The sequence below is a fragment of the Symphodus melops genome (assembly GCF_947650265.1).
Source record: "Symphodus melops genome assembly, chromosome: 18".
Taxonomy (NCBI): Eukaryota; Metazoa; Chordata; class Actinopteri; order Labriformes; family Labridae; genus Symphodus; species Symphodus melops.
In genome coordinates, this window is record NC_136708.1 from 12,207,744 (window position 1) to 12,232,525 (window position 24,782).

The 24,782-nt window shown below is 38.6% G+C and overlaps 1 protein-coding gene across 3 annotated transcripts in view; it reads left to right on the forward strand.

Moving 5' to 3' along the window:
- calcr (calcitonin receptor) overlaps window positions 1-22,769 on the forward strand; it is a 59,411-nt gene extending 36,642 nt beyond the window's left edge. For all 3 annotated transcript variants that reach the window (XM_079367913.1, XM_079367914.1, XM_079367912.1), the window contains 9 exons: window positions 3,764-3,876; window positions 6,262-6,353; window positions 8,724-8,850; window positions 13,421-13,574; window positions 14,286-14,346; window positions 14,519-14,585; window positions 14,749-14,967; window positions 15,615-15,656; window positions 19,240-22,769. In XM_079367913.1, coding sequence (XP_079224039.1) covers window positions 3,764-3,876; window positions 6,262-6,353; window positions 8,724-8,850; window positions 13,421-13,574; window positions 14,286-14,346; window positions 14,519-14,585; window positions 14,749-14,967; window positions 15,615-15,656; window positions 19,240-19,461 — 1,097 coding nt within the window. In that variant the 3' untranslated portion in view covers window positions 19,462-22,769. The remainder of the gene's footprint in view (window positions 1-3,763; window positions 3,877-6,261; window positions 6,354-8,723; window positions 8,851-13,420; window positions 13,575-14,285; window positions 14,347-14,518; window positions 14,586-14,748; window positions 14,968-15,614; window positions 15,657-19,239) is intronic.
- Window positions 22,770-24,782: the final 2,013 nt, after the last annotated feature.

The following is a 24,782-nucleotide window of genomic DNA, read 5'->3' on the forward strand; positions in this document are numbered from 1 at the left end:
TTAAAACGTCCATGCTTCCTTCTCAGGTCCTTTCCATCTCCAGGCTGGATGTTGTGGAGTTTCACCAATGTAGTCCCCAGAAGGGCCGCTTTCACCTTAGGGAAGACAACTTAGAAAACATGGTTATCCACCCCTTTGACACATGGTCAAGACCATGTGTCAAACTTTTGAGGCACAGAGATATCTTTGAGGGGTAAAAACATCATTTTGGACAGAAAAAACATTTGTAGAGTGGGGGAGACAGGTGAAAGAGCAGCAGTCCCAGGAGCTTCAAATCCCAGTGACTCTGGGTCATTAGCACCTGTATGAGCTGACATTTACATGCTGATGAAATGACAGCTGCCTGAGCAGACAGGTTAGCAGTGTTAGTACATAGATGAGACACAAGGGGATCCATCTGTTGGATCTCATAGCAGAAACATCTATAAAGAAAACAAAATCAAAGTTAATGAAAAGAGTGTCAAAGAGTGCATCTCTTGGTTTTGACACAGACAGGGGTGTGGTTCTCCATCTTGAGCTGTAAAGAGTAAGGTTAAGACTGTTCTTCATTTTAAATCACATGAGTGCACAAAAAGATTTAAAAAGGTTGGTAGTGTCTGGTAGTCATAGACAGAGGGAACTCAATAAAGCTTGTTTCAAGTCAGTTGAAGCTTTATCTGTGTCAAGAGTTCAAGTCAAAAAAGTCAGTCATGGCCAAATATCTACCCCCATGTGTGGGGGTAGGGAGATCTCCACTATTTTATAAAATCCATGGACAAACAATAGCCTGTTCCAACCAATTAGGCAAGTGTTTGTTTGTTTTTCAGTTTTATTAATCATCCAAGATTGTGGAGGTAAATCAGGACCAAATTTATGAAACTCCGGAGTAAAATAATGCATTTTTAAAAAACTAAAAATAGTTTGCAAAACTTGTCCTGCAAAATTTCGGACCGTTTTCTGCCAGAAAACAAAAATGGACAAACAACAAACACTGTCTCAGCTTGACAATGCCTCTGCATAGGGAAACATATACACAGACATTGTCAACATACTGAACAAGTGTATTAATACACAATGGTTGATAAAAACTAATTTCTCAGCTCTATTTCAATCCAGAGTGAAAAATTGGAGAAGAACACCCTATGGTATCTACATCCAAGAATAAAATGCTCCATTGATAGTGAAAGCAACCCAGAACTGTGAGTCAAGATGAAAAGAAATGCTAGAATTTGCATTTGTTAGAACAACCAAAAACCCAAGCTGATTAACATAGGTGTTACAGACATCTGCCGGATGCTGACCACCTTCATTTACATCCCTTCAGTATTTTAATGAATTCCAACCCCAATTTGTTTTTTTTTTCTTCAGGCACGATGGGGGAGGTATGGTGAGATTTAGAAAGTTCAACAATAGCACTTTAATTTATAAAACAATGATTTCAAAAACAGTCTCAGGACTAAATGGATATCTTTTATCTCGTCTAAAATTAAATTTTGACTGGAAACCAATATAATATGCTATTATATTTCTTAAATTCAAGATTGTTTAAAGTTTTAATTATCATTACAGTGTTAGTTGCAATGTTTATTCTTTTTCAATCGAATCAGTGTTTCTCTGTGTGTAGGTGTGTGTGTGTGTGTGTGTGTTTCTCTGTATGTGCTGCTCACTACTCTGACCTTCCTCCACTGCCTCCTCTGGCTTTGTCAAGAGGAATCCTACAACAGACACCTTCAGGTGGTGAATGTGACCAGGATTCTTCTGGATCTTGTATTAAACTCAGGATTCCCATCTCCTTCCCTCTTGTGTTCTTGGAGTCAGTGCTGCTGCACTTTCAGTTCGATATGGACCCCGTCTTCTTCTCCTTTTGCTTTTTGGTGGCAATCTCTGTCCAGGACTCTGTGGCCCATCAATCTCCAGTCTTTTTCAGGCGTTTCCTCTGCAACCTCCTTCATGTTCGGTTGACATGGCCTGTGTAAGAATTCTTTCTTGGAGAAACAGAGTTACTTGCTTAAGGAGACGGAAAGAAGGCTTTTAAATCCGGTTATGTTGGTCGGCCCCCCTTCTTTCTAAGAGTTCGTCTGGTGTGCTTGACCTCCTGTGGAGGAGGTGTTGCTGCAGAGTTGTAGGTGTGGAGACAGAGGAGGAAGTCACATCTTAAAATCTAACCCTACATTTCTACTTGTCCTTCATTTCTTGCTTAAAACCTCATTTCTCTTTCCTTTCAATCTCTACTAATTTTGAAAAAACAAAATAATCAGTCTATCTTTTCTTCCCTACTTTCATTTTTACCTTTTAGTCTAACATACTCAACGCCATCATAAAACATTCTGTGCTTAATGTACCTTTAATTGGAAACACCCCCTCAGTTATATGGTGCCAAAGTGGAACATCCTTAACAACACTTTTCCCCCATTTTTCTGCCATTATTTCAGCAGGACCTGAAAGAGGGTCATCTAGCATTTTTAACTTCCCGGTTTTATTCCCCATGTTTTTCAGTGACTCACTGGGACAGGTTTGCTTAAACGTTCAATGGGCTTATCACTCACACAACTTCACAATCACACTGATCTTCCCATACAGTGTATGGTTGGATCTTATCAAACACACTAAAACTTTTCGCAACTTATTCAGCCAGGTGGTTTGTATGACACATAAGTTCCGAGCAACGCACCTTAATAGCATACAATCTGCATGCCAGACACTGAATGTCGCAAACAAAGTTTTTATTTTTGATTATCACTCATACGCCCATTTTATTTTAGTGGGGCCTTGTATATCTATAATAATCGTTGTTTCGCATGTTTTATTCTTTAAGTGCAGACAGCCTCGTGCTGTTCGTTAGATATTTTAGTTTCATTTTTCGTTTTTTCTTTTTCTTAACTTTTCTCGTTTAAGACACTCTAAACATATAAAACGCACAACACAACAACAAAACGTACTACACATCAACCTCCATCACCGCGCAGGGTATGGGAATTACCAAAACATAAACCTCCAAGACCGGTATTACATGGGCATGGCGTCCATAAAACACTATATGGACCCGAAAAGCATAACTGAAACCACCCCAAAGGACTTAAATTACGTTTCAGCTACCTAGGCTTTTACAAATTGAGCAAATGATTCAAACGCCGTACTCACTTAGATAGAGCGTCCGCTGTCTGCACCCTGTATCTGACGTCAGGTGGGATCCAAAATCTCCTTTTGTCGGAGCGGAATTTCCCCGGCCGACAGCTCCTTCAGTTCAGTCTCAGGGAACAATCAGCGGAACGTCTATCCCATCCTCTCGTCGCCATAATGTCGTGGAAAATTCTCCTTTTACAAGGTGGAGAGTTGCTAATTCTCAAGAAGAAAATTCACGGTGGCGCTTGAATCAGATCTCTTTTAATACGTGCAGCACGGAGGAGAGGCCAGAGCATCTTCTTCCGAACCTTTACATTACAAGTCCTTTTATACAATACAGAGAGATATGGGGAGGTGACCTTACACTTAACAAATGGTGATCTTAAAGTTTAGTGTATTCTGTCTGTCTGGAGACAGTGACTCTGTAACATTTACATTCGTATGGTACTGTCTGCGAAGGAGGAGGCCCTCCTGTGGCTCTCTGACACCTCTGTTCAGAGATGTCTCCTGAGAGTCTAGGTAATTTCCCACACTCAGGAGACATGCATGCATGACTTGAAGACGATCTACAACAAAGATAAAACACAAACACAAACAGTGTGCATATGAAGACATTTTTGGAGAGATAGTAGTACACTACATGATTTGTTGTAACTTTCAGAAAAAGCCACTAAGTACTGTGGGGAGGACGGTCAGTGGTTTCGCCATCCGGATACCAACAGGACCTGGTCCAACTACACACTCTGCAACGAAAACACTAAGGCAAAATTAAAGGTGATTATTTTAACCAACTATAGCCTTCTAGCATTGATAAATTGCATGTTTGCCATGGTTTTATAAGGCAGTATAATCATTTCTGATTTTGCTTGGATTAGTTTAGTCATCTGATTCTGTATCAACACGAGACAAGTGCACAGTATGAGTGCACGTCATCGGTCAATCTTTATTTCTATAGCACAAATGGTAAAGCACTTTGAGTGTGGGCTAGTTCACGGAAGGGGTAGAGAACAAGCAGGGAGATAGGGAGGCCTAATTGGATTATCAAATTGGTACCTCGCGGCAGACATTGGTCGTAGTTTTTACATGCTTACAACTACTACAGATGATTTCCTTTGTTCCCTTTTCAGAGGACATGAGTTATTAATTTCTGTCAGAACCAAAAGACAACTTCAAACAAAATCTTAAAAAGTGTATCTGAAGAAAATTACCAACCCTGCCTTTAATTTGGTCTTTGAGACGATGTATTATAGAATCCAATATATAGGACATGATGAACCTCAAATTCTACTCATCATTTATCTTTCCTTTCTTTCTTTTTTATTTTTCTTTGTATTCTTTGTCTTTCTCAGGTGTTTTATCCTGTCAATTTGCTTCACCAATAGCAGAAAAACAGTTTAACAACATGGATATTTAAAATTCCTATTTTCCATTGTTTTTTGTTTTTGTTTTTTTGCACACTGTCTTTAAGTTTGAATAATAGTAGTTGAAACACATGTGAAGCTACATGGTGTGCTTTGTGATAGATATTAAACATACAAAAATATTCCTTCCAAACCTAAACTGTCTTCCACAACATTTTTGCATTCTTCTAGCTTATTTTTCTGTCTTTCCTTTTGCGGACATTTCTCACTCACCCCCTATCTTACTTCATACACGTTTGTCAAAGAATGTTTCATACAGTGTATGTCCAAGGTCATAAAGTTACAATACTCTTGCCTCCCAGTCTGGCCAATTACAAATAATGGCTCTTTGTGAATTAAAAATCTGCAAAAAAAACCAAAAACCTATAAGAAACTTCATCTTACTTCCAGTCAGTGTTCTGTAGAGCTGAAGCAGCTGCTCTGGCAAAAACTTTGTCTTTGCTAATCTGGGCTCCCATCCTCAGGAAACCTCAGAGAACAAACTGTCTCAGCAGTATCATCTCAAAGGAAAATAAAGCTAAATAAATATACCATTGTTTCCTGATAGGTCTAAGTAGATGTGCGCTTCAGCTCAAAATTCCTCATTTTACAAGCAAGGACGCACACATCAGCTGCTTATTATAAATATCTTTTCATTAATTCACAGTTCCATCATGCTTGTGTAAATCTTTTTACAATTCATTTGAACTATGTTGGTCCTCCTTGTTAATTTCAACTTGTTAAGTATTACATGCTGTTTTTAATAACTCTACATTCTTCTGTATTTCATAAGTTTTAATTTCATTCCTGTATTAATCTATTCATCAGTTATGTCTCTACTATTTTAAAGTAAAATCACATGATTATGGCTGACAACAGCTTTTTTTTTTAAAACAATTACCAACAATTGCCAACTAATCATGGATCATTTTACAGCTATGCAAAAAAAAGAACAGTGATGAAAAAATGTAATTAACTAATTTGATTTAATTATGGATGGAACCCATGGTAATATTACAATATTACATGATATCAAGTATATTTTTAAAAAGCCCAGTATAAAGATTGAGTTGATGAGCATTTATTTAGCTAGTTTCATCTGTCACCCATATTTCAAAAGTAGGCTTAAAATACATACATGTATCGTGATAATGCGGCAATGGTTGCAAAACTGTGTGTCAATCAAGAAAGTCCCTGTTGAGGTTTGTCCAAAATATATTATTTTGTGTTTAGAAGGGAACATTTGCTTTGTCGCAAATGTATTGGGGCGGCAGTAGCTCAGTCTGTAGGGACTTGGGTTGGGAACCGGAGGGTCGCCGGTTCAGGTCCCGGCACGGACCAAGTCCGGAAACTGGTCTGGTAACTGGAGAGGTGCCAGTCCATTTCCTGAGCACTGCCGAGGTGCCCCTGAGCAAGGCACCGAACCCCAAAACTGCTCTGGAGCGCTCGCTGTGGGCAGCCCCCTCACTCTGAGACCTCTCCATTAATGCATGTCACTAGAACCCTGTTTGTGCATGAGTGTGTATCTCGGCCTATGTGTGTGTTAGACAGAGTGTAAAAACTGAATTTCCCCTCGTGGGATTAATAAAGTGTAAATTATTATTATTTTATTTTGGGCCTTGATAGTAACACTAAATTATTTGTTGCTCTGATGATAGAAAACATGACACTTTCTCTTTAACTTTGATTTAAAAAAAATAAATCGACATCTGATTTCTTCTATCACTTAATCCTGTTTTTCTGTTGTTGTTTTTTACAGTCAGCTTACATCCTGTTTTACATGGCAATTGTGGGTCACACTCTATCTATCGCCTCCCTGCTCATCTCGCTGGCCATCTTATTCTACTTCAGGTAAAGAATTCAATATGATGCTGTTGCCCTTAATATGCAGTTTTAACATTATAAGATAGTTAAACTGTTTAATTATGCCTTAGTTAATTATGCATGTTATAATGCTTGTGAATGCTTAACATAGGCACTGATATAGCTGGGATGATTAATCGGCACTGGCTTTGCCCTTGAAGGTTCAATCATGTCGTCAGTGTCATCATTGATTCTGACAGGGGCACATATGGTGGTGATCTTTCTCTACAGTGTCCTCCAGCCATTTCATTACTCAGCATGGAGAGTGCTTTGGTCTCAGCCTTATTCACAGTCAGCAGAATCTTCTTTGTGCCTCTGACCGCACTGGCAGAGCACAATGACAGTTTTAAACTCTCGCCTTGGAGCCAGACAGAAGATTATATCCATGTAAACGAGTATTCATATTTCTGTCACAATTTATAGTACAGTAAAAAAAAAAGTAGTTTAAAACTTTAAACTCATGTTACTTGTCCTGGAGAAGCTGTGTGAGGGCATACATAATCAACACTATTCCCACTTTATTGCCTCTGTCCCACAGCAGTGCAATCTGTCAGCCTTTAAGTAGTTCAGTAGCTGGGATGAATGTAATTCATTCACAATTTTACTTGACTAATTTCATGCCAACTTGCCTTCATTGTGCATTTATTTCATGGATGTTTAGGATTCAGAACCGGAGAGCTGTGACGTCCAATGGAAGCGTTGATGCTTTGCTCTTAATAAAAACGTGTGCACCTAAGCGCACTGCTCATTAAAGCTGTTCATCCAAATATATATCACTTAATCCCAGAGGACAAAAGTGCCATGGTAATTGAGATACTGCAAAGGAAATTTAATTAGATTTAAAAAAAGTGGACACGGGTGAAGGAGATATATGGTGTTCATGTATGTAAAATGTCGAAATGGTGAAGCCTGAGATGAAAAGGTTAGCAATAGTGTTCACATTGTATGAGGTTTTCGTTGATTTTTATGCAGAAAGGATCTTAATTGTCATAAATTATAATGATACCACTTTACTTAGCCAGATACTTAAGAAACCCGAAAACCAAGTCCATTGGAAAGATTTCATTTAATGTTCCATTACAATTATTTGGAATCATGTTAGGCCTGTTGATTGTGAAAGCGCTAGTTGTAAAATTTGACATATTAAAGAGTGTTGACCTCCCAATTGCAGCTGTTATCAAGCGCATCTCTTGTAAGTTACCCTCAGTTTGCTCTAAAGTTTTATTCACACTCGTAAATCTAGCGGCTTTTTAGTGCAGGCGCTAAATCGTCAAAACCCACTGAGAGTCAGACTACTCGGTGAGCTACACAAAAACTCAGCTGGTCAAAGTGATAAGAAATTACGCTTTGGATATTTTACTGACTTTAAATTATATTTTTTCTCTTTTGTTCTCTTATCGGTGACTAATAGCTGAACCCTTAAAATATTGGAGGCTTAATGTTGAATTATAAGATCCAGATGTGAAGCTTTCTGTGGTATGTGATGGTGTACAGCTGCACTACCCTGTTATTTACAGCTCTCGACAAAACTGTCAGAACTCCCAGACAAAAATACCCTTGCTTGCGGTGGAAAAACATGTCCGACCTGATAATGTTTGCAGACATTCTGATCCAAGTTCCCATAAAGATTCAGTCAGAAGCTGCTGCATATCCTTAAAGCTTAAACGAGTCCAAAATAACAATGTACCCAAAATAAGACTACAATCAAAAATATGTACAATCCTTTATAATTCCTTTGCACTATCTTGAGAAAATGCGTCTCTCTGAAAATGGGCCATGAGCAGTAGTAAAATAGGTGTAATGTTATACAGCACTGAAAACTGTTTGAGCACGAGTACATTTAAATGGTGCCCTGGGATAAATATTGTACGTTATTTTATCCATCATTAACAATAAAGCACTGGATTTGACTGACTTGTAATTATTTAGTTTATTATAGTTATTTTCATTCTTTCTGTCAAGCATTTCATTATGCTATTAATTCTGAGTGGCCAGCCAAGTTAATGAGGAAGCACCCTCGGGATCCATTATGCATTATTTAACAGTGAGTCCAGCATGTACAGAAGAGAGCATTTAGCAGCAAATCCAGCGCATTGATCCAAGGGATTATTTCACAAACTGCAAAAATTTGCCTCAGATGAAAGTTATCCAATTATTGGACTATAGCAGCATCTGACAACCTCAGTACACTATTAAGACTGCAAGTTTCTTTTAGTCCTGGTTATTTCATCAGAAGAGGCAATTGTTTCCCATTTTCAATGTGATATTTTGGTGAGTCCTTAAGAATTAATTCCATGCTTGCAGTCCCAGGTGGAATTCAAGAATCAAGAATCAATAATGTGATCTGTCTTCGCACAGGAGTCTGAGCTGCCAAAGGATCACGCTGCACAAGAACCTCTTCTGCTCCTATGTGCTCAATTCAGCGCTCACCATCATCTACCTCGTAGCAGTGGTCAATAATCCTGAAGTGGTGGGTAAAAACCCCGTAAGTAAAGCCTCTGTGGTTAACTAATTAACACTGTTGACAATGCTTTACATCCATGGTGTGGACGACTAAGCACAAAGCTGAGAATAGCCATATGGTAATGTACCATGCTTACAAATTCATAGTTAATAAATTAGCATGATAGCATGTGCTTATTTGAACAAAACACTAAGTACAACAGAAACTTGTAAGCTTATTTTCCATGTTTAAAGGACCGGTCTGTATGCTGGGTGTAAGTATGCCCATGGTCCACCCTTTGCCTGCTGACTAACCCACAATGCCTTCCCTAAGAGGTACACAGAGAGCTGCAGCTGATTCAAGCTATTTCTTTCCCCCTAAATTCCTAAGGCTTTATCTAAGTGTGGTGGATATAATGTCCAGCATAAAGTCTCTGCAATGTGCTTAGGCAAGCCCAATGAGGTCAAGGCCCGGCAGAGAGGCGCTCACAGAGTTGTATTTCATCTCAGGTTTGGCTCATGGGAGAGCCCTGACTTCTCTCTTTGGGAGTTGATGCAGCTCCTTCTTGGTAATCTCAGACAGGTGGCAATTATGACAAAAATATCTTAAATAATTGTCGAGACATTTATTTAAGATAAATAATTTTATAAAAGTAATGGATGGGCAGTGCGATGGACATCTCTAGAGCCAGATGATAACATGAATAAAAAATACATTATAGCAGAATTCATTGTAAGGAGGAGGAATCATGTTATTTTCTTCAGATGAGATACAAATGTATTCCTGATTTATGCTAAGCCCTGCAAAAATGTAAGGTTGAAACATTTCGGTGGACTTTTGACATTTATTTGCCGTGCAAGCTCAGGCAAGTTTGGAGGGGAAAACAAATCAGTATTTTTTATACAACACTTAAAGTTTGTAAAATAAACAGACTTTTTTAATTAGTATTTCATGTCATATCTTGTCATCCACACAGGTTTTCTCTCTGTTCCACGTAATTCTGACAGAGTTTTGGAGCCACGCTGAATGCATTATGTAGATTCTTTGAAATGAGGAGCACTGCTCGGGTAGGGATGATATATCTGTCTCACAGGAATGCCTAACTGTTAGAACTGAGCATAAATTCATGTGCTCCTTTTCAAGAATCACTCTTTTTGGAAATACAAGTTCAACTGAGTGCCTCCTACCTATTACATGTTTTATTGTTTAGTATGGGTCTCTACAAAATGAGAGATCTTTACTTTTTTGTAGAATTGAATTAAACTAATTTGCATTCAGGCTTTTTTAAACCGTTGTTTTTTTAAACACTGTGGTTCACGTCCCATGTGCGGAGGCTGTGGTCTTCTGGGTGGGCGGTGGGTTCCATACTGTGGCTCCTTTCCCGCATGTCATTCCTCACTTGCTCTCTCTCCCTGGTACTGTCCTGCCAAAATAAGGCCAAAAGCCAACCCCCCCCCCCCCCAAAAAAAACAGTTTTTTATTATTACCTGCTTTTGAAAAACGTAAATGAAACCCTTATGACATCCTCAACCTGTTTCCAGCTGGAGTATCTGTCCAGCAGACAGTGGTGGCGTCTCCGTGATGGGACTGATTCTGTGTCCTGCTGCTGCTCGTCTTCATGCATTTACAGATCTGCGTGGCTCATCCTTTCAGATGTCTTAATTCACATTCCAGGAATGACATGAATGTTAATATTTTGTTTTGGTGCATTTTTTAGGCTCTCCTTGATTTTTTTTCGGCTGTGAGGTTGAGTTAACTCGCTTCAACAAGTTAAAAAATCAAATGTTTACCATAGCACCGGCTTTACAAGAGGAAGCAGAACAAGAAATCACAAGCACCATTGGTTAGGAGCTACGCTTGCCTCCTGGGAAACCTGATTGAAATTTACCGCTGCCAAATTGAGACTTATGAGCCTCTTTTCTGCACTGGTGATTTGGAAATGGCGGATTGCGGTGGAGATTTGCTCACAGAGAAAACAAGCTCATTTTATTCTCTCTTGTGTAGTGACACACAGTCGGATTTGGCTTGCCAGCATTGTGGGGGAGTGAATCCCCAAAACGTATGTCAAACCAGGGAGGAAGCTGAAAACATGAGAAACATTTACATGATCTACGGCAACTTGATTTGTTAACCAGAAGTTTGTTGGGAACTTTATTCAAAGACAAACATAACTTTTAAATGACTGATCAGTGAATGACCTGACTCCATGCATTGATACGAGTCCATGTCTGTAAAGGAGGAGATTCCTCTGTGAAGAAGAAACGTAGAAAAGTGAGGCAGAGGCATGACACATGGATTACAGTTTAGCAGTAAATAACTGTTCTGTGTTTTAGCTGAGGAGACTCCTGAGAGGAGTGTTTCATAGTAATGCCAGCATATCTGAATAATACTAAAGCCTCACACATGCACTTTTTAAACAGGACTGGGAGGGTACTTTAGAGTGACAGATACAATGACAAGTATATAAATGTATCTGACCAACAAGAGTTTAGTTGTCAAGGTTTGGTTTTAATATTCTGTTATTTTATGCGTTTATCAGAGTCTGATGCTTTTCTCCCATGTAAGGTGACCTTAGGTGGCTTGAAAGGTGACATCAGATGAATTGTATTATTATTATTAATATTAGAACAATCGTATCTATAGTACTTTTTATATTTTACCATGCTGATTCATTTGCATTTAGGGAATGGATTGTATCAGAAGATGAACTGTTTGTTCCCTTGAAATTGAAATGCGTTCAGAACAGGATTGAATAAATAAAAATAAATAAATAAATAAAGTACAGTTTAAGGAAAAGTTGATCATAGAGAAGATCATTTTTATTGTTTTTTTTATATTTATCTTAATCTCTTTAAGTACTCTGCAGGAGCACTGGTGTTTTATATTGTTCTTACTATTTTGGATTTAGTCCTTTGCTCATTGTTTTGCAGCCAAACACCAAGTCAAATTCCTTGTATGTATAAATATGTTTGGCAATAAAAAAAACAATTCAGATCATGGTAGTTTGTCATTGCAAAAAAATTGAGGTAACGGCTGGGAAATTGTTAGGGCAGACAACTCGAGATGCACTGATTTCACACTTGAAATCCGACATTATCCACAGTCACCTGACAGAAGAAAGATGTTCCGGTCTCTTTGTCTGCTCCCTCATTGCCAGCTCTGACCTGCATCACTACTGCACACATGGTCATTCTCACCACCCTAGTATCCACCTGTTCAAGCAAATATAAATGTGAATTGTGTGTGTGAACTACATTATGATTTTCAGGTTGAAATTGAAATGTTTCGGATAGATACCAAAAGATCTGTAACCTGATGATGCGATTAACAAAATCAAAATCCTTCAGTGGGCCACATATGTTTCGTATGTTTTCGAGCTTTTACCATGTAATAGAGACCCGGAAAGACAAAATCTTGGAGAGTAATTGTTCAAGAAAAAGTGTAGGTATACTACTGAGACTAAGAAATCCCATATTTCTCAGCTCTGTATTCTCTCAACTTAAACTGACCCTCATGTTCTGTGCTATTTAAGAGTGAGGTAGATGTATTGTCAGATTAATGTTTTACTTTGTTTTGCCACTTTCAGAGTTTATTGCTTTTCATGGAGCTAATTAATAATCCAGAAATGACTCTCAAATAAGAATACATTTTCAAACACTACATATTGTGATGGCCATGAAAATATCTCTGACATGTTCCTAACAAGTTTTTTTTTTTTGAAGAAAATGTCTTTTAAAAGGGGACATGTTATGAAATATCCACTTGTACAGGTTTTTTAAAAAAAACAAAAAAAAACACATATTGGTAACCTAGGTGTCTATCAACCCACACAATGTTAAATACAATCCATCCACTCCTTTGTTTTTGGTCTACTTAAGTCTTACAACATGAACACAAGAGAAATGCTCTCAACTTGTGACATCATTAGTTGGATTGTGGTCAAAATAACTGCCCCCCCCCTCCTCTGTTTTGTCTCCTAGTCGTGACCCTCCTCTGGTGCTTGATTTAAGTAATATTTTGAGAGGTGTTTTATTTAGACCACAGGGGACCGTTTGAAAAGGTGGAAAAGGGGTTTAATTTGGGAGGAGGGATATGTGTGTGTGTTAAAAAAGATTATTAATTAGGACAATTACAACTTACTGCACGTATACATTTCTCAGTAATAACTCCATTAGTAGAGTGTGTTGAGACAAGATTGACAGGAAAATTACCAGTAAAAACAAAACATTCTTTCAAAAAAAATGTGAGTAATGACTAAACCAATGTAGGCCAAGGCATTGATTGCACTTGCAGAGCTTCTCATTCTCATTTCTGCAAAGCAAGACAAACGTAATCAAAGAAAACTCCAACTACAAAGAAAAACATCACTTTCATCTCAGTCCACCTTCAGGAGGTTTAAATGAATAGCGTCCTCTCTCGTAATAAAGGTAATACTTACTGATGATTTCACGTCACTCATGTAGAAACACCCACTCAAACTGTTGTATAACCCGCAGAGATGATGTCAGTAGGATTTCAAATGAACGCTACCAATAGATTTCATTTTTGTACAAGAAAGCAGGGAAAACGTTGTAATAGACATATTAGACACTCAGTGTGACTTTCTCTGCAGGTTTGGTGTAAGGTGTTACACTTCTTCCACATGTACATGCTGGGCTGCAATTACTTCTGGATGCTATGTGAAGGGATCTACCTGCACACGCTCATTGTAGTGGCTGTGTTTGCAGAGGAGCAGCATCTGCACTGGTATTACCTCCTTGGCTGGGGTAAGTCCATCTACATTTGTTTGAAACCCTATTTGCTGTGTTTATGTTTCTCATTGTTTAAATCAGAAAAAGGCAAAAGAAAAAAAAGTCAAGAAATGTAGAGGTAATCACCAGATCCTCGTACAGTTTGTCACCTTGGTCTTGCTGACAGCTTTATTGGCCCTCCTGTCACTTAGTTCTCAAAGTGTCTTGTTTTTCACCCTGTAAAGGACATAAATAATTGGCACAGTGTCAGTCAAGTAGGTAACGAAAGTAAATGGATAAGCTATCATTAAAAACTGGAGGATAACCTTCAGGTTTGTACTGCTGTTTGTTTCTGGAGGACGGCCTGCCACAATCTACTGTGGTTGATGTTCTGCAGAGCCTCAATGGTGTCTGAATACAACTGAACATGGGTTCCTGTGATTATTTCCAGACCTCTCAGTGTGTGTGTGATTTATAAAAATCAATGTTAAATTAACCATTAAACCAACCATAAGGTTTTATTTTCAGGGTTTGGCCTATACAATCACAAAAGAAATGCTATTAGAAATTAGAATATCAGAGTTGATCCACTATATTTCTGCCTTTCCAAGAATATATTTTTGAAGCTGTCGTTTATATAACTACCGACCAAGCTAACCACAAATTTTACTGTTGCATGAATGACAAATGAATTCTCCCAAATTCACTCAAGACCTCATATGGCCACCATCTTTTTCCCTGTCCAAGGCTTTCCGCTTGTGCCTGCATCCATCCACGCCGTGGCAAGGAAAAAGTACTTTGATGACAAGTGAGTAATGTTCCAGAAACTTCTGCAAATGAACAGGAGGTGTTTACATATGTGCTTGCCTGTGTGTGATTGAGAGGGAGAGTGTGCAGATACCCACATGTGTGTGCTTTTGGATGTGCGTGTTTATTTTGGGCAGCAGACACTACTGACTGATCTGTTTTTCCTTCTGTAGCTGTTGGATGAGTGTGGAAACCCATCTGCTCTACGCAGTCCATGGTCCCATAGTAGCAGCGCTTCTTGTAAGTCTCCCTGTTTTAGTATATTATGCAAGGCATACCTGGACATTGTTTTAAAAAACACAATTACATGTTTGGTATTTTGTTAGGACTGTTAGTTCTTGGAGCATTTAAGAGATGAACAATGGGTTTAATTGTCTTTTTCTTCATGTTTTTCTTCCTCCAGGTGAATCTTTTCTTCTTGCTAAATATTATAAGAGTGTTGGTAACCAAGCTGAGAGACACTCATCGAGCAGAGTCGAACATGTACATGAAGGCGGTGAGAGCCACACTGATCCTGGTGCCCCTGCTAGGAATACAGTTTGTCATTTTCCCCTGGAGGCCAGAGAACCGGCTAGCTGGGGAGGTCTATGAATACTTCATGCACATGCTCATGCACTACCAGGTAGGCACCAAGCTGACAGTAAGGTGCTGCTTTAATCAGAATTTCCATTAAATGTACCATAGGAGCTCAGTTCAAGAGTAATGTAGCAGTGAATTAAAAAACTCAGTACTGTTACTTCACCACACCTCTGGGTTGAAAGTTTCTGAAGGGTACAACATTTATAAACAGTGTTATCTGAAAAATATTGTTGAAAGTGATATTATTATATTACCCAACTCTCATTATGTATGCAAACTTGATCTTGGATGGAGCTAACAGTCCTTTTTGGTCATACCAGGCTCCAGATGTAGATGTTGTGCATGCTTGAAAGGTCTAATTTTCTGCCTCATTATTGTTGGGATTGATTGATGTGATATGCTGATCATTCCTCCTTAAAGAACCAGTTAAGCACTCTATTAACTTTCACTACCAGTTAGGCACTTAATCAACAACAAGCTGTTGTTAATTTTCCTTCCTTAAAAAGCAACCTACTGTAACCCCTTTCACACATACTCTGCACTCTTTGTAATTTCTCCTTCTTTTCTGATTTTAACAGAACTGGGGGTGGGGGGTGTTTATATCTCGTGGTTTTTATATCCTGTGAAGGGGAAAGTTCACGAGTTTAATTTTAAACTCAGATGCTAATTTGTATTCTTTTGCGTTTTAAGGGATTGCTGGTGGCAACAATATTTTGCTTCTTCAATGGAGAGGTAAGCCCTGGTCATGTGGTTTCAGAATTTTTGAGGATTTTGCACTGACTTTCTTGTTTTTGTGTGTTAGATAAGACGATTTTTGCAACTCTCATGTGCAAAACCTACATATAAAAACAGATCAAGGGAAGACTTAACTTAGCTTATCATAAGTCTAAGCATAGGGCTATTCTGCCTGTGGAAAGTTGTTATACTATGAAAAAAACATTGTATATTACTGCTATAACAGACAGCCATAAGACTAGACTAACTGATTTTATCTTTCTCTAAGGAAAATAGTAAATACTTCTCAAAATGAAAATATTCCATTTAGAATTCTTTGTGCTGTGTGTGACACAGTAATTGTGCATATTTGACAGGGTGATTGCATTTCCATAAAGGTCAACCTGCAGATGTTACTCTGGGAGCTGCTCAGTCACAGAGCAATAAAACTGCCCATTGCTTATGATATTAACCATTGACTCGATCAGGCATTACATTTTTAAATTTTGTTTTTCCAAGGCAGACTCTGACTTCTGACATCTTAACTTGATAGAATGTCAAAAAGCTGCATCTGTCATTAGTCCAATTGTATCACTTTATAAAGATATGCTCAGATTGTCTCTTTGGAGAACAGTAGAGCTCTGCAGCTGAAGGGTCATGTCAGGTGAGGAGTAAGACGCTGTTTATAAATGACTGTAAGGTTTCCAAGCCCAGCTGGAAATGGACTCTTCTTTCAAGTTTTGCTCCTGTCAGCCTTTCTATGTCTGTCTGCAGCTTCCTCACTGTGTGCATCCTTAACGTGGCTCAAACACTTCTCAGAAAGAGTGTGCGTTTATCATTCTTAAAGCCAAGATCTAGTGTTAATGGTGCTGTGGAGGCTCTTGTGTGACGCATGCCTTCAGGCTGAAGTTCGAGTTAAGAATAATATTGAGGCATGTGACTCACACATATAGGCTCAAAATACACACGCACAAACAGGACCTATGGATATAATGTCATAGTGAAGGGGAGGCTCACTGACCTGTTGGGGTTCAATGCCTTGCCCAAGTGCACCTTGCCAATGGTAATGGAAATTAACTGGCACCTCTCCAGCAACCGGACAATTTATGTATACTTGGTCCAAACAGGGAACTGAAGTGTTGACCCTCTGGTTCCAAAGAAAAAAATACACAACATATGTTGTGTTAAAAACACCAAGAGATGATTTGTCTTATGTTAAAATGTTTGATGAAAGTGTGTTGTTGTATTTTTGTGTTTTGTATTCGTAGAGGCAGAGATGTAAAACTAAGAGAGCAACAGCTTCAAATTCTCAGCATGAAGCGTCTGCCACTGACGAACCAGCATTCAACTCTGGAGTTGTTTATATTAAACATGTATTTTATTACATGAAGCATATTATACGTTCAGCCGTAAAATATAGGTCACCTATTAGGTCATTCATTAGCAGGACAGAGAGCACCCCCCAGAGCTATGTAGACATTATTTGTAGTATCAACAATGAGTAGATGAGGCCACTGTTAGGAGGATTCAGGGTCAACAGACTATCCAAGAATGTGAGGGTTTGTTCGTTTGATCCTCATAATGAATTCAGCTCCTCTAATCAGGACACGGGTTTCTGGGGCTGGTTTCGCTGCTGTTTTCAAACTGCACAGACCTGCTTTGTTTGTTCAATGGTGCCTTTGTCAAGAAAGGTCAGTTAACAAACAGCTTGCATGCTGTACATGTGACATATTACATGGAGGCTTTAAGCCCTGGCTGCTCTTTTGTCTCATTATAACAATTAGGTTCATATTTTAGATTATTGGTCTATTGTGTGTTACTGTTCTCAGTAATTAAAGTGGTACTTAGGTGTTACAGGATAAAATTAATAACATTGCAATGCCAGAGGACTGTAGACTCTGATTCTGTAATCAGCACCCTCTTCACACTCAGGTTCCAGTGATCAGTTCAACAGCAAATGAGTATCCAACAAAAACCCAACCAAACTGGATAACAAAGGAACAACTGGATAAGACAGGAGATATGTATGTGTGTTTCAGTTTTAAGTATTTCTTGGAGAGCATACAGTATTTCTAAACAGTCATTGAAGCACAGCTGGAAAAGAACAAATCACAGAAATGGAATCGCGTTCAGGGTGTGATGGTGGGGGCTGCATTTACAGTTTTGATGGCACATGCATTTTATACTTTAATATTGCCATAACAGTAGAAAAGACCCAGCCAACTTTCTAGATGACAAATCTCATAAAAGTGTGTTTTATACACAAATAGTAAAGTTATTCCTGAATCTAAACAGGAAGGAAAAAATCTAATGGTATCAATGATATAGCTATGGATACTATATCCTGCGATGCGGTTGATTATGTAATCAGGAAGTTATAAAGAAGACTAGCTTTTCTTTTGTTAATTCGTATCAATGTAGGTGAAGTCAGCGACTGTAATATTTGGAAAAGTGACGTCTTTCAGGCATTCAGGCTTCTGGAGGGTGAAAAGTTTGCTGTTGTTGTTGCTCTGAAATCTTAACTTCATAAAGGGTTTATATCTTCAGGAGAATGAAGAAGTAATATAGAGGAGTTTGCACTTGCAGTTTGTCCTATTTCTCAGACATTTACTGAATACATGATAATGACATGTAACTGAATACACATAATCCTCAAACTGCTGATAAAATAAGCACATTTGTGTTGAAACCATTAAATGAAGATCCAGGGTTACCATATGAGCAATTGTAAATTCACAGATATTGGACATCATTCTTAATATACTGTAGATCAATATAGACAAAAGTCTTCCTCCCTTTATAAAGTGATGATCTGGCCACATTCACAACTTGGCCTCATATCAAGAAACGTGACTGTGATGTTTGCATTTCCTAAGTGGCATCTGTTTTGGTGATAGAAATATGAGGCAGCCCCATATGCTGCAGCAATTACACTCCCATCAGTGAAGATCTCTGTTGCAATAGATGATGTTGTCACAAGATGGAGTTCACATGGGCTCCGCCTCACTAACACTGCTCCAATTGCAGCTTATGATTTACATGTAAATTCAAAAGTCTGGTTGAATGATTTTGTGTTCAAAGCAAATTGGACAAAGTCTGAAGAAGTGTTTTCTCAGTGAAAAAGTGTCACTTAGAAATCTAAAAACCGCACACAAAGAAAGCTAAAAATGTTGGGGCGGCAGTAGCTCAGTCCGTAGAGACTTGGGTTGAGAACCAGAGGGCTGCCACGAAATTGCTCTGGTAGCTGGAGAAGAACGCTAAGGTGCCCTTGAGCAAGGCACCCTTCCCCACCAGTTTAGGGGCGCCTCCACTGGAGTGCCCCCGCACTTTGATATTAAACTCTCTTCATTAATACTCCTATATATGCCTGTGTGTCACATCTTTAGCATGTTTCTAGAATAGTAGAGTGTAAAATCTGTATTAATTAATAACGTATAGGACACACAGTCCAGGGTAATAAGCTGCCAATAGTAGAGAATCCCCCTGTTAAATTTGATAACATCTGAAGCTAACCGGTCACAGCAATTTAGCAGAGACCTCAACATGTGGCGTCAGGTATGCTGTACGCTGTTCACAACGTTTTTGTTTTTGTGTTGTCTAGGTGCAGTCCGCGCTAAAGAGACAGTGGATGCAGTACAAAACCCAGTGGGGTCAGAGACGAAAGGACCACTGCTCAATGCGCTCCACGTCCTACACAGCCACCTCCATCACTGAGGTACCCGCCTTCATGTACCACCATGACTGTAACAGTGAACACTTGAATGGACGCCACGTGGATGACTCTGAACTGGTGGCACTGAAATCGGGAGAGACGTACGCCTGAGCTGCTGAGTCCCATTGGGGATAAAGAGCATAGAAACAGAAGAAGAAGAAGAAGAAGAGCAACAGAGCGTCGGAGACTTAGAGTTAACTCATCTGGAAAAATCTCAGAGACTGACATATGGTGTGGTCGTTGCTGGGATGATGATGCAGGTTTGGGAATAAGGAGGTCACTGGATGGAGATGAACTGGCTGAGACTGACTCTTCATGTAACTATCCATGGCTGTTGGAGCTGCTTTTTTCAGAAAACTTTGATGTCAAGAAGTTGTGGCATGAGACCAGAGCTGCTTTGAACTTGAGTCATTTCCTAAAGCTGCTAAACTGTGATGACAGAGGTGTGGAGACTGGAGAAATAAGTGAGACTGTGTGGACAGCGAGGTTGGTGATGTTTCCTGTTCGGAAATGAGAATGTTGAATGTGACAGGGATGGTGAATAAAGATTTGAATGGTGTCATGATGTTGATTTTAAGGGTGAAGAAGAAGAACCAATCCTTCCTAAGCTCAACTATACCAAAGGGTGTATGTTGGTCAAAGCTGTGTAGGGGTGTAAAACACACACACACAAACAGATTTCACAAACCTGATCGTATGTGCCATGATAGAGGAGGCCCTCTGTGCTTAAAGCTCTGGAATTGTGTATATAATGTTTGTTCACCATTTTTTTTGTTTTAAAATGTTTCTAAAGGTTTTTATTTTTGTTTTCTATTCATATTTTATTCTGGCCAAGTCCTCAGTACGTGCTGTGTGTGTGTGTGTCCTGTGATGCTGCACTCCTGACTGGTTTATAGTTGCTGTATTTGTGCCGATGCAGAACATCACAGGGCTTAGAAGCAAAAAGAAGCTACATGCACAAAAAGATTTATGAACAAAAACACATTTTAAGTTCATGATAGGCCACAGGGGTGTTTCACTGTGTATGCCATCTGACACGCCAATGATCCTCGAGAACTAGCAGCTCTCTCTGAATTGTGCAAGCTGCGCTGATTTTATTCACAGTCCTCTATTTTGTTATGATGCCTTTAATCTGTGTTCTGTATTTTTAAAGATTTATATTCTGCCCTCATACATATTTATTAATGGAATGTAGCATTTTGTAAGAATTAACAAAAATGAAAAAATGTCACTCACATCTATCTTGGACAAAAATCTACAACATACTTGCAGACAAACAGGAATAACACTGTCATTTCCGAAAAGTAAAGTCAAATATAAGAGTTTAGAAGAGACCAGTGGATTTAAGTATGAATAAAGACAAAAGGCCATAATTAATTTGAATCAAGTACATAGACAAACATTTGAAAACCATCCTTTTGTTGCACTTGGCTAAAACTTTGTGGCCCAAAAGGTGTTGACCATTTAAATTCAGCAAAGGAAGAAAATGTATTATCCTTGATAGTATAGCCAATAAAGCCTCTGGCTCAGGCTGCTGTGATTTGTCTGTTGACCTTTATAAACAGAAGCCACTCCCTGATTAATGAGGAGAGAGTCCAGCAAACTAAAAAAATCTTTGTAAAAGTCTTTACAGCTCCTTTGATGAATTTTGAGCAAGCTATGTAACAGACTGCAATTATAATCATTTTTCTTTATGGCCTCGAAAAGCACACAAGACTGTCAAGAAGGTTGAGTGAGGAGTGCCTCTAACACACAAAATGGCGACATTGTGTGTTGGCTTTCTTCCTCCAGGTGCAGTAATCGAGTTATTTTGTTTATGGCATATTTTGTCTTATTGTAGGAACATGTCAAGCTATGAAACAGTATTGCATTAAATAATATTAATGGGGCTACAATGGAGCTTCATGGAAAGAACAAGAAGATATGATAGTCTGGATTTGATCGGATGGATTACAGACGACTTAGTAGGTAGGTTTGCTGCTTAGTTTTTTTTTTTTCATTTGAATGGCTTTAGCAAAAAAAAGTACCTAAATAATAAAACATCTATTATTGTATTCAGAATTGTTCTCAAACATTATCTGGTTCCCTAAAATGACATTTGTAGTTTTTGTAACTTTTTGTACATTGCTGCTAATGTGTCATTAATGTCCAATGTCCTGTCATCATCTATGTGAGGGTTTTTATATGTTCTCGCCACTGTCAACAGGTATATCTTTTGTCAAGTTTTGTCCGAGGCATTTAAGATGTCAGAAGGTTTTAAGGAAGGAAAGCGCAAAGAATTTTCTATGGACTGATAGTAAGAGAGTGAAGCATGAAGAATGAATTTGCACATCAAGTAACACAGAATAGAGCTCAAAAGTTCATCTTTATAATGAGCCAGGAAAAAAATATTCTAAATAATAGAAACATGGGACCCAAGAAAGTCCACATTCACATTTTACGTTTTTCTGGGAGAACATTTGAACAACACTAAGGTGATCACTTTTAAAGAGGCCTGTTTGGGTGGAATATAATTATATCAGTTTAGTTTTTCTAAGTCACAGTTGAAGGTCTCATGACTTCAAAGCAGTTGGTTATATTTTAGAGTTGCATCTTAAATTCACGGACAATAGGCGTTTTCAACTTTACCGTAGTTCTAGGAACTGTTGGAAGCCCCCCTCTGATTCTGCACCACAGGAACTGTTTTATTTCCTATAGAGTGAGTACCATGGCAGTGTAAATGCAGACAGAGAAAAAGGTCCCTGGGGTGTGTAGGTCCCAGGGAACTATCTAGTGGATAGTTCCTCTTCAAAAAGTCTCCACAGCTTTTTGGTCCGAAAAACACGTTTTGATTGCAAGTTATTTTCAAATAAATGTTTGTGGTAAGGAAGGTGAAAGAAAGTAACGTAGATTGACAATCAATATGAGAGAATCACATCATTATCCCAAGATGGCAGAGAAGGTTTTATACAACACGTGCTCTCGTGTGTCACTTTCAAGTAGCATACACAGTGTTATTTATTTTTTTAAGAAATTGAATATTACCTTCCTTTTCATCTTTGGGACATTGGTTTGATGTGGTGCACACTGTAAGACACATTTTTAATTCTATGAGTTTGCTTCTGTAAATTGTGTGACTTTACTCTGGTGTAAATACAAGCTGGCACCTTGTATATAATAGATTTTTGCACTGTGAAATTCTCCAACACTTATTTTTGTAACCTCCCCATGTTTTGTCTCCCTCTCCCCCCTCGGCTCGGACTGGAATCACAAACAAACATGCATTTTGTAAAAGCAAAACTGATCAGTGTTCTTTTTTTTTGTATAAAAGCTATTGAGAAACAAGAGACACATAAAAAGCGTATTTATTTTTATTTCCCAAGCAACAGAAATCAGAACAAGATGAAATAATTAAGATGTAAATGGACAATTCGCAGCCCTGACATAAAAATAAAAACTTATTTTCCTTTTGTTTGAAGATTATGCACTCTAAAAGGAAAAGATAATCTTTTCCGACCACATCAGAGCAATTTGTTTTTTCAAGAGTTTCTCTGTAACAATCTCCAATGATTCAGCACCAGTTTCCTGGCCAACACTCTTGTCAATATTTCAAGGTTGAGAGATTTTGTATAAAGAGCGTGCGGGGAAAACAAAGAGGTCTAACTTCATTTTGTGTCTTTCACATCCCTCGGGCTTGGCAACCCGTACAGGCACTATTTTTTGTTCGGAAATGTGATGCCCCACCATAAAGCAGCCCTGTGGGGTTTGCAACGACTTACATATTGACCCAACAAAAAAGTGTGAAACAACTTGAAAACACTCCGAAAGGATTCATTAAGAGACACACAAGTTCAACAAAGGATTGACACAACAAGGCAACACACAAACATAACCTATGCCGATTATGTGAAACAAGACTAAATCAACTGACATGGCTGCTCACTTTCATGACAAATGAAGATTACTGTAAAGCTGTAATAAAAAAGAGTTTATATAATTGTTACAGCTTTCCTAGAGACATCTACAGTATATATATATAAATTCAAGTTCTGCTGAATCCTAATGGCAAAGCCAAGAGGAGAAGACTTGCTGTCCTCCTGCACAATGATGAAGTCAGACATGTATGGAGGCACTTTGTCATTCTTCTCCTGAGTAATGTCCCCTGCCAGCAGCATTGCAACAAATCCATCAAGCATTCAATGCAAAGTCTGAAATTGTATGCAAACGAAGACAGAGATAGAGGAGAAACTGCAGTAATGGAGATAAAGTGGCACTACAATCTTCTTAATTGTCCTAGATCTTCCTGTTATGGGTGTTGATTCAAATGATTCAGTAGAACAAAGATGTAATGTAAGAAAGTTAAAGAAGGAAGAAGAAATTGCTCTGAAAAGCCTCTTTCTTGCAGTCATTTGGCCTGGGGAAAATTTCAGGGAAAATGTCAGGGATAGGCTAGTGCAGGCATTTCAAAGTGTTCCCTGACAGTGACAATTTTAGTACCACTGGGCAAGTGAAAAAAAACATGTGTCATGAATGCTTAGAAATTCCACATGACCATGGGTGTGTTTTTTTTTTCTCTACAGTGAAAAAGAGACAATAGATCAAATCTTCATCTGTGGGTCAAAAATAGCTCAAGAAACATGGTCTCGCGGATAATAGTTGTATAATAATAGTAGTCATTGATGGTCAAATTCTCCATCTGAAGAGTACTGGCTGTGCTCAGAACCCTCTTTCACCCAGCACTTGTTTTCAGCTCTTTTGACAGCTGGGCTTTTACTTCAACAAGCTCATGGATAATGGAGTAAGGACATGTTTTACTCAGCTTGGCTACACACAAAGACTCTGCTCTCCCACTTTGTCCATACAGGTATGATGGCAGCTCAATTTAATTGCATTTGGATACAGTTTATCGCAGCACTTACCCCCATAGTGCAACACCAACAACCCAGCTCACTGTGACAGACTTCATGAGAAAGCCTGCAGAGAGCACAGAGAAACCACAGATTGTGACTAACTTGGCTACAGATTGTCATGTTAAACATGACAATCTGTGATAGTTTGTATACAGAGCATGTCTACAGTGCACTCTTTTCACAAAGAACACTGCTATTCCCAGAGGCCCATGATTAACCAACCAATGAGCGAGCAGTAGTGTGGGAGAACTCACTTTCAACTCCTGCATGATTAAAAAAAAAACCTCTTGATAACTCTCTTAACTAATTTATAACAGTTCATACTGTGCTTGCAGTTTTTTCTGCACACTCAAGCACAATGATGATTTCAGTTGGTTCTATATTTTCTATCTATTTAGTTGTCGTTATAATTTACCGCACATGACCAATAAAAGAATTTGACATGATGAAATTAAACAAGACAGACAGACAGACAGACAGACAGACAGACAGACAGACAGACAGACAGACAGACAGACAGACAGACAGACAGACAGACAGACA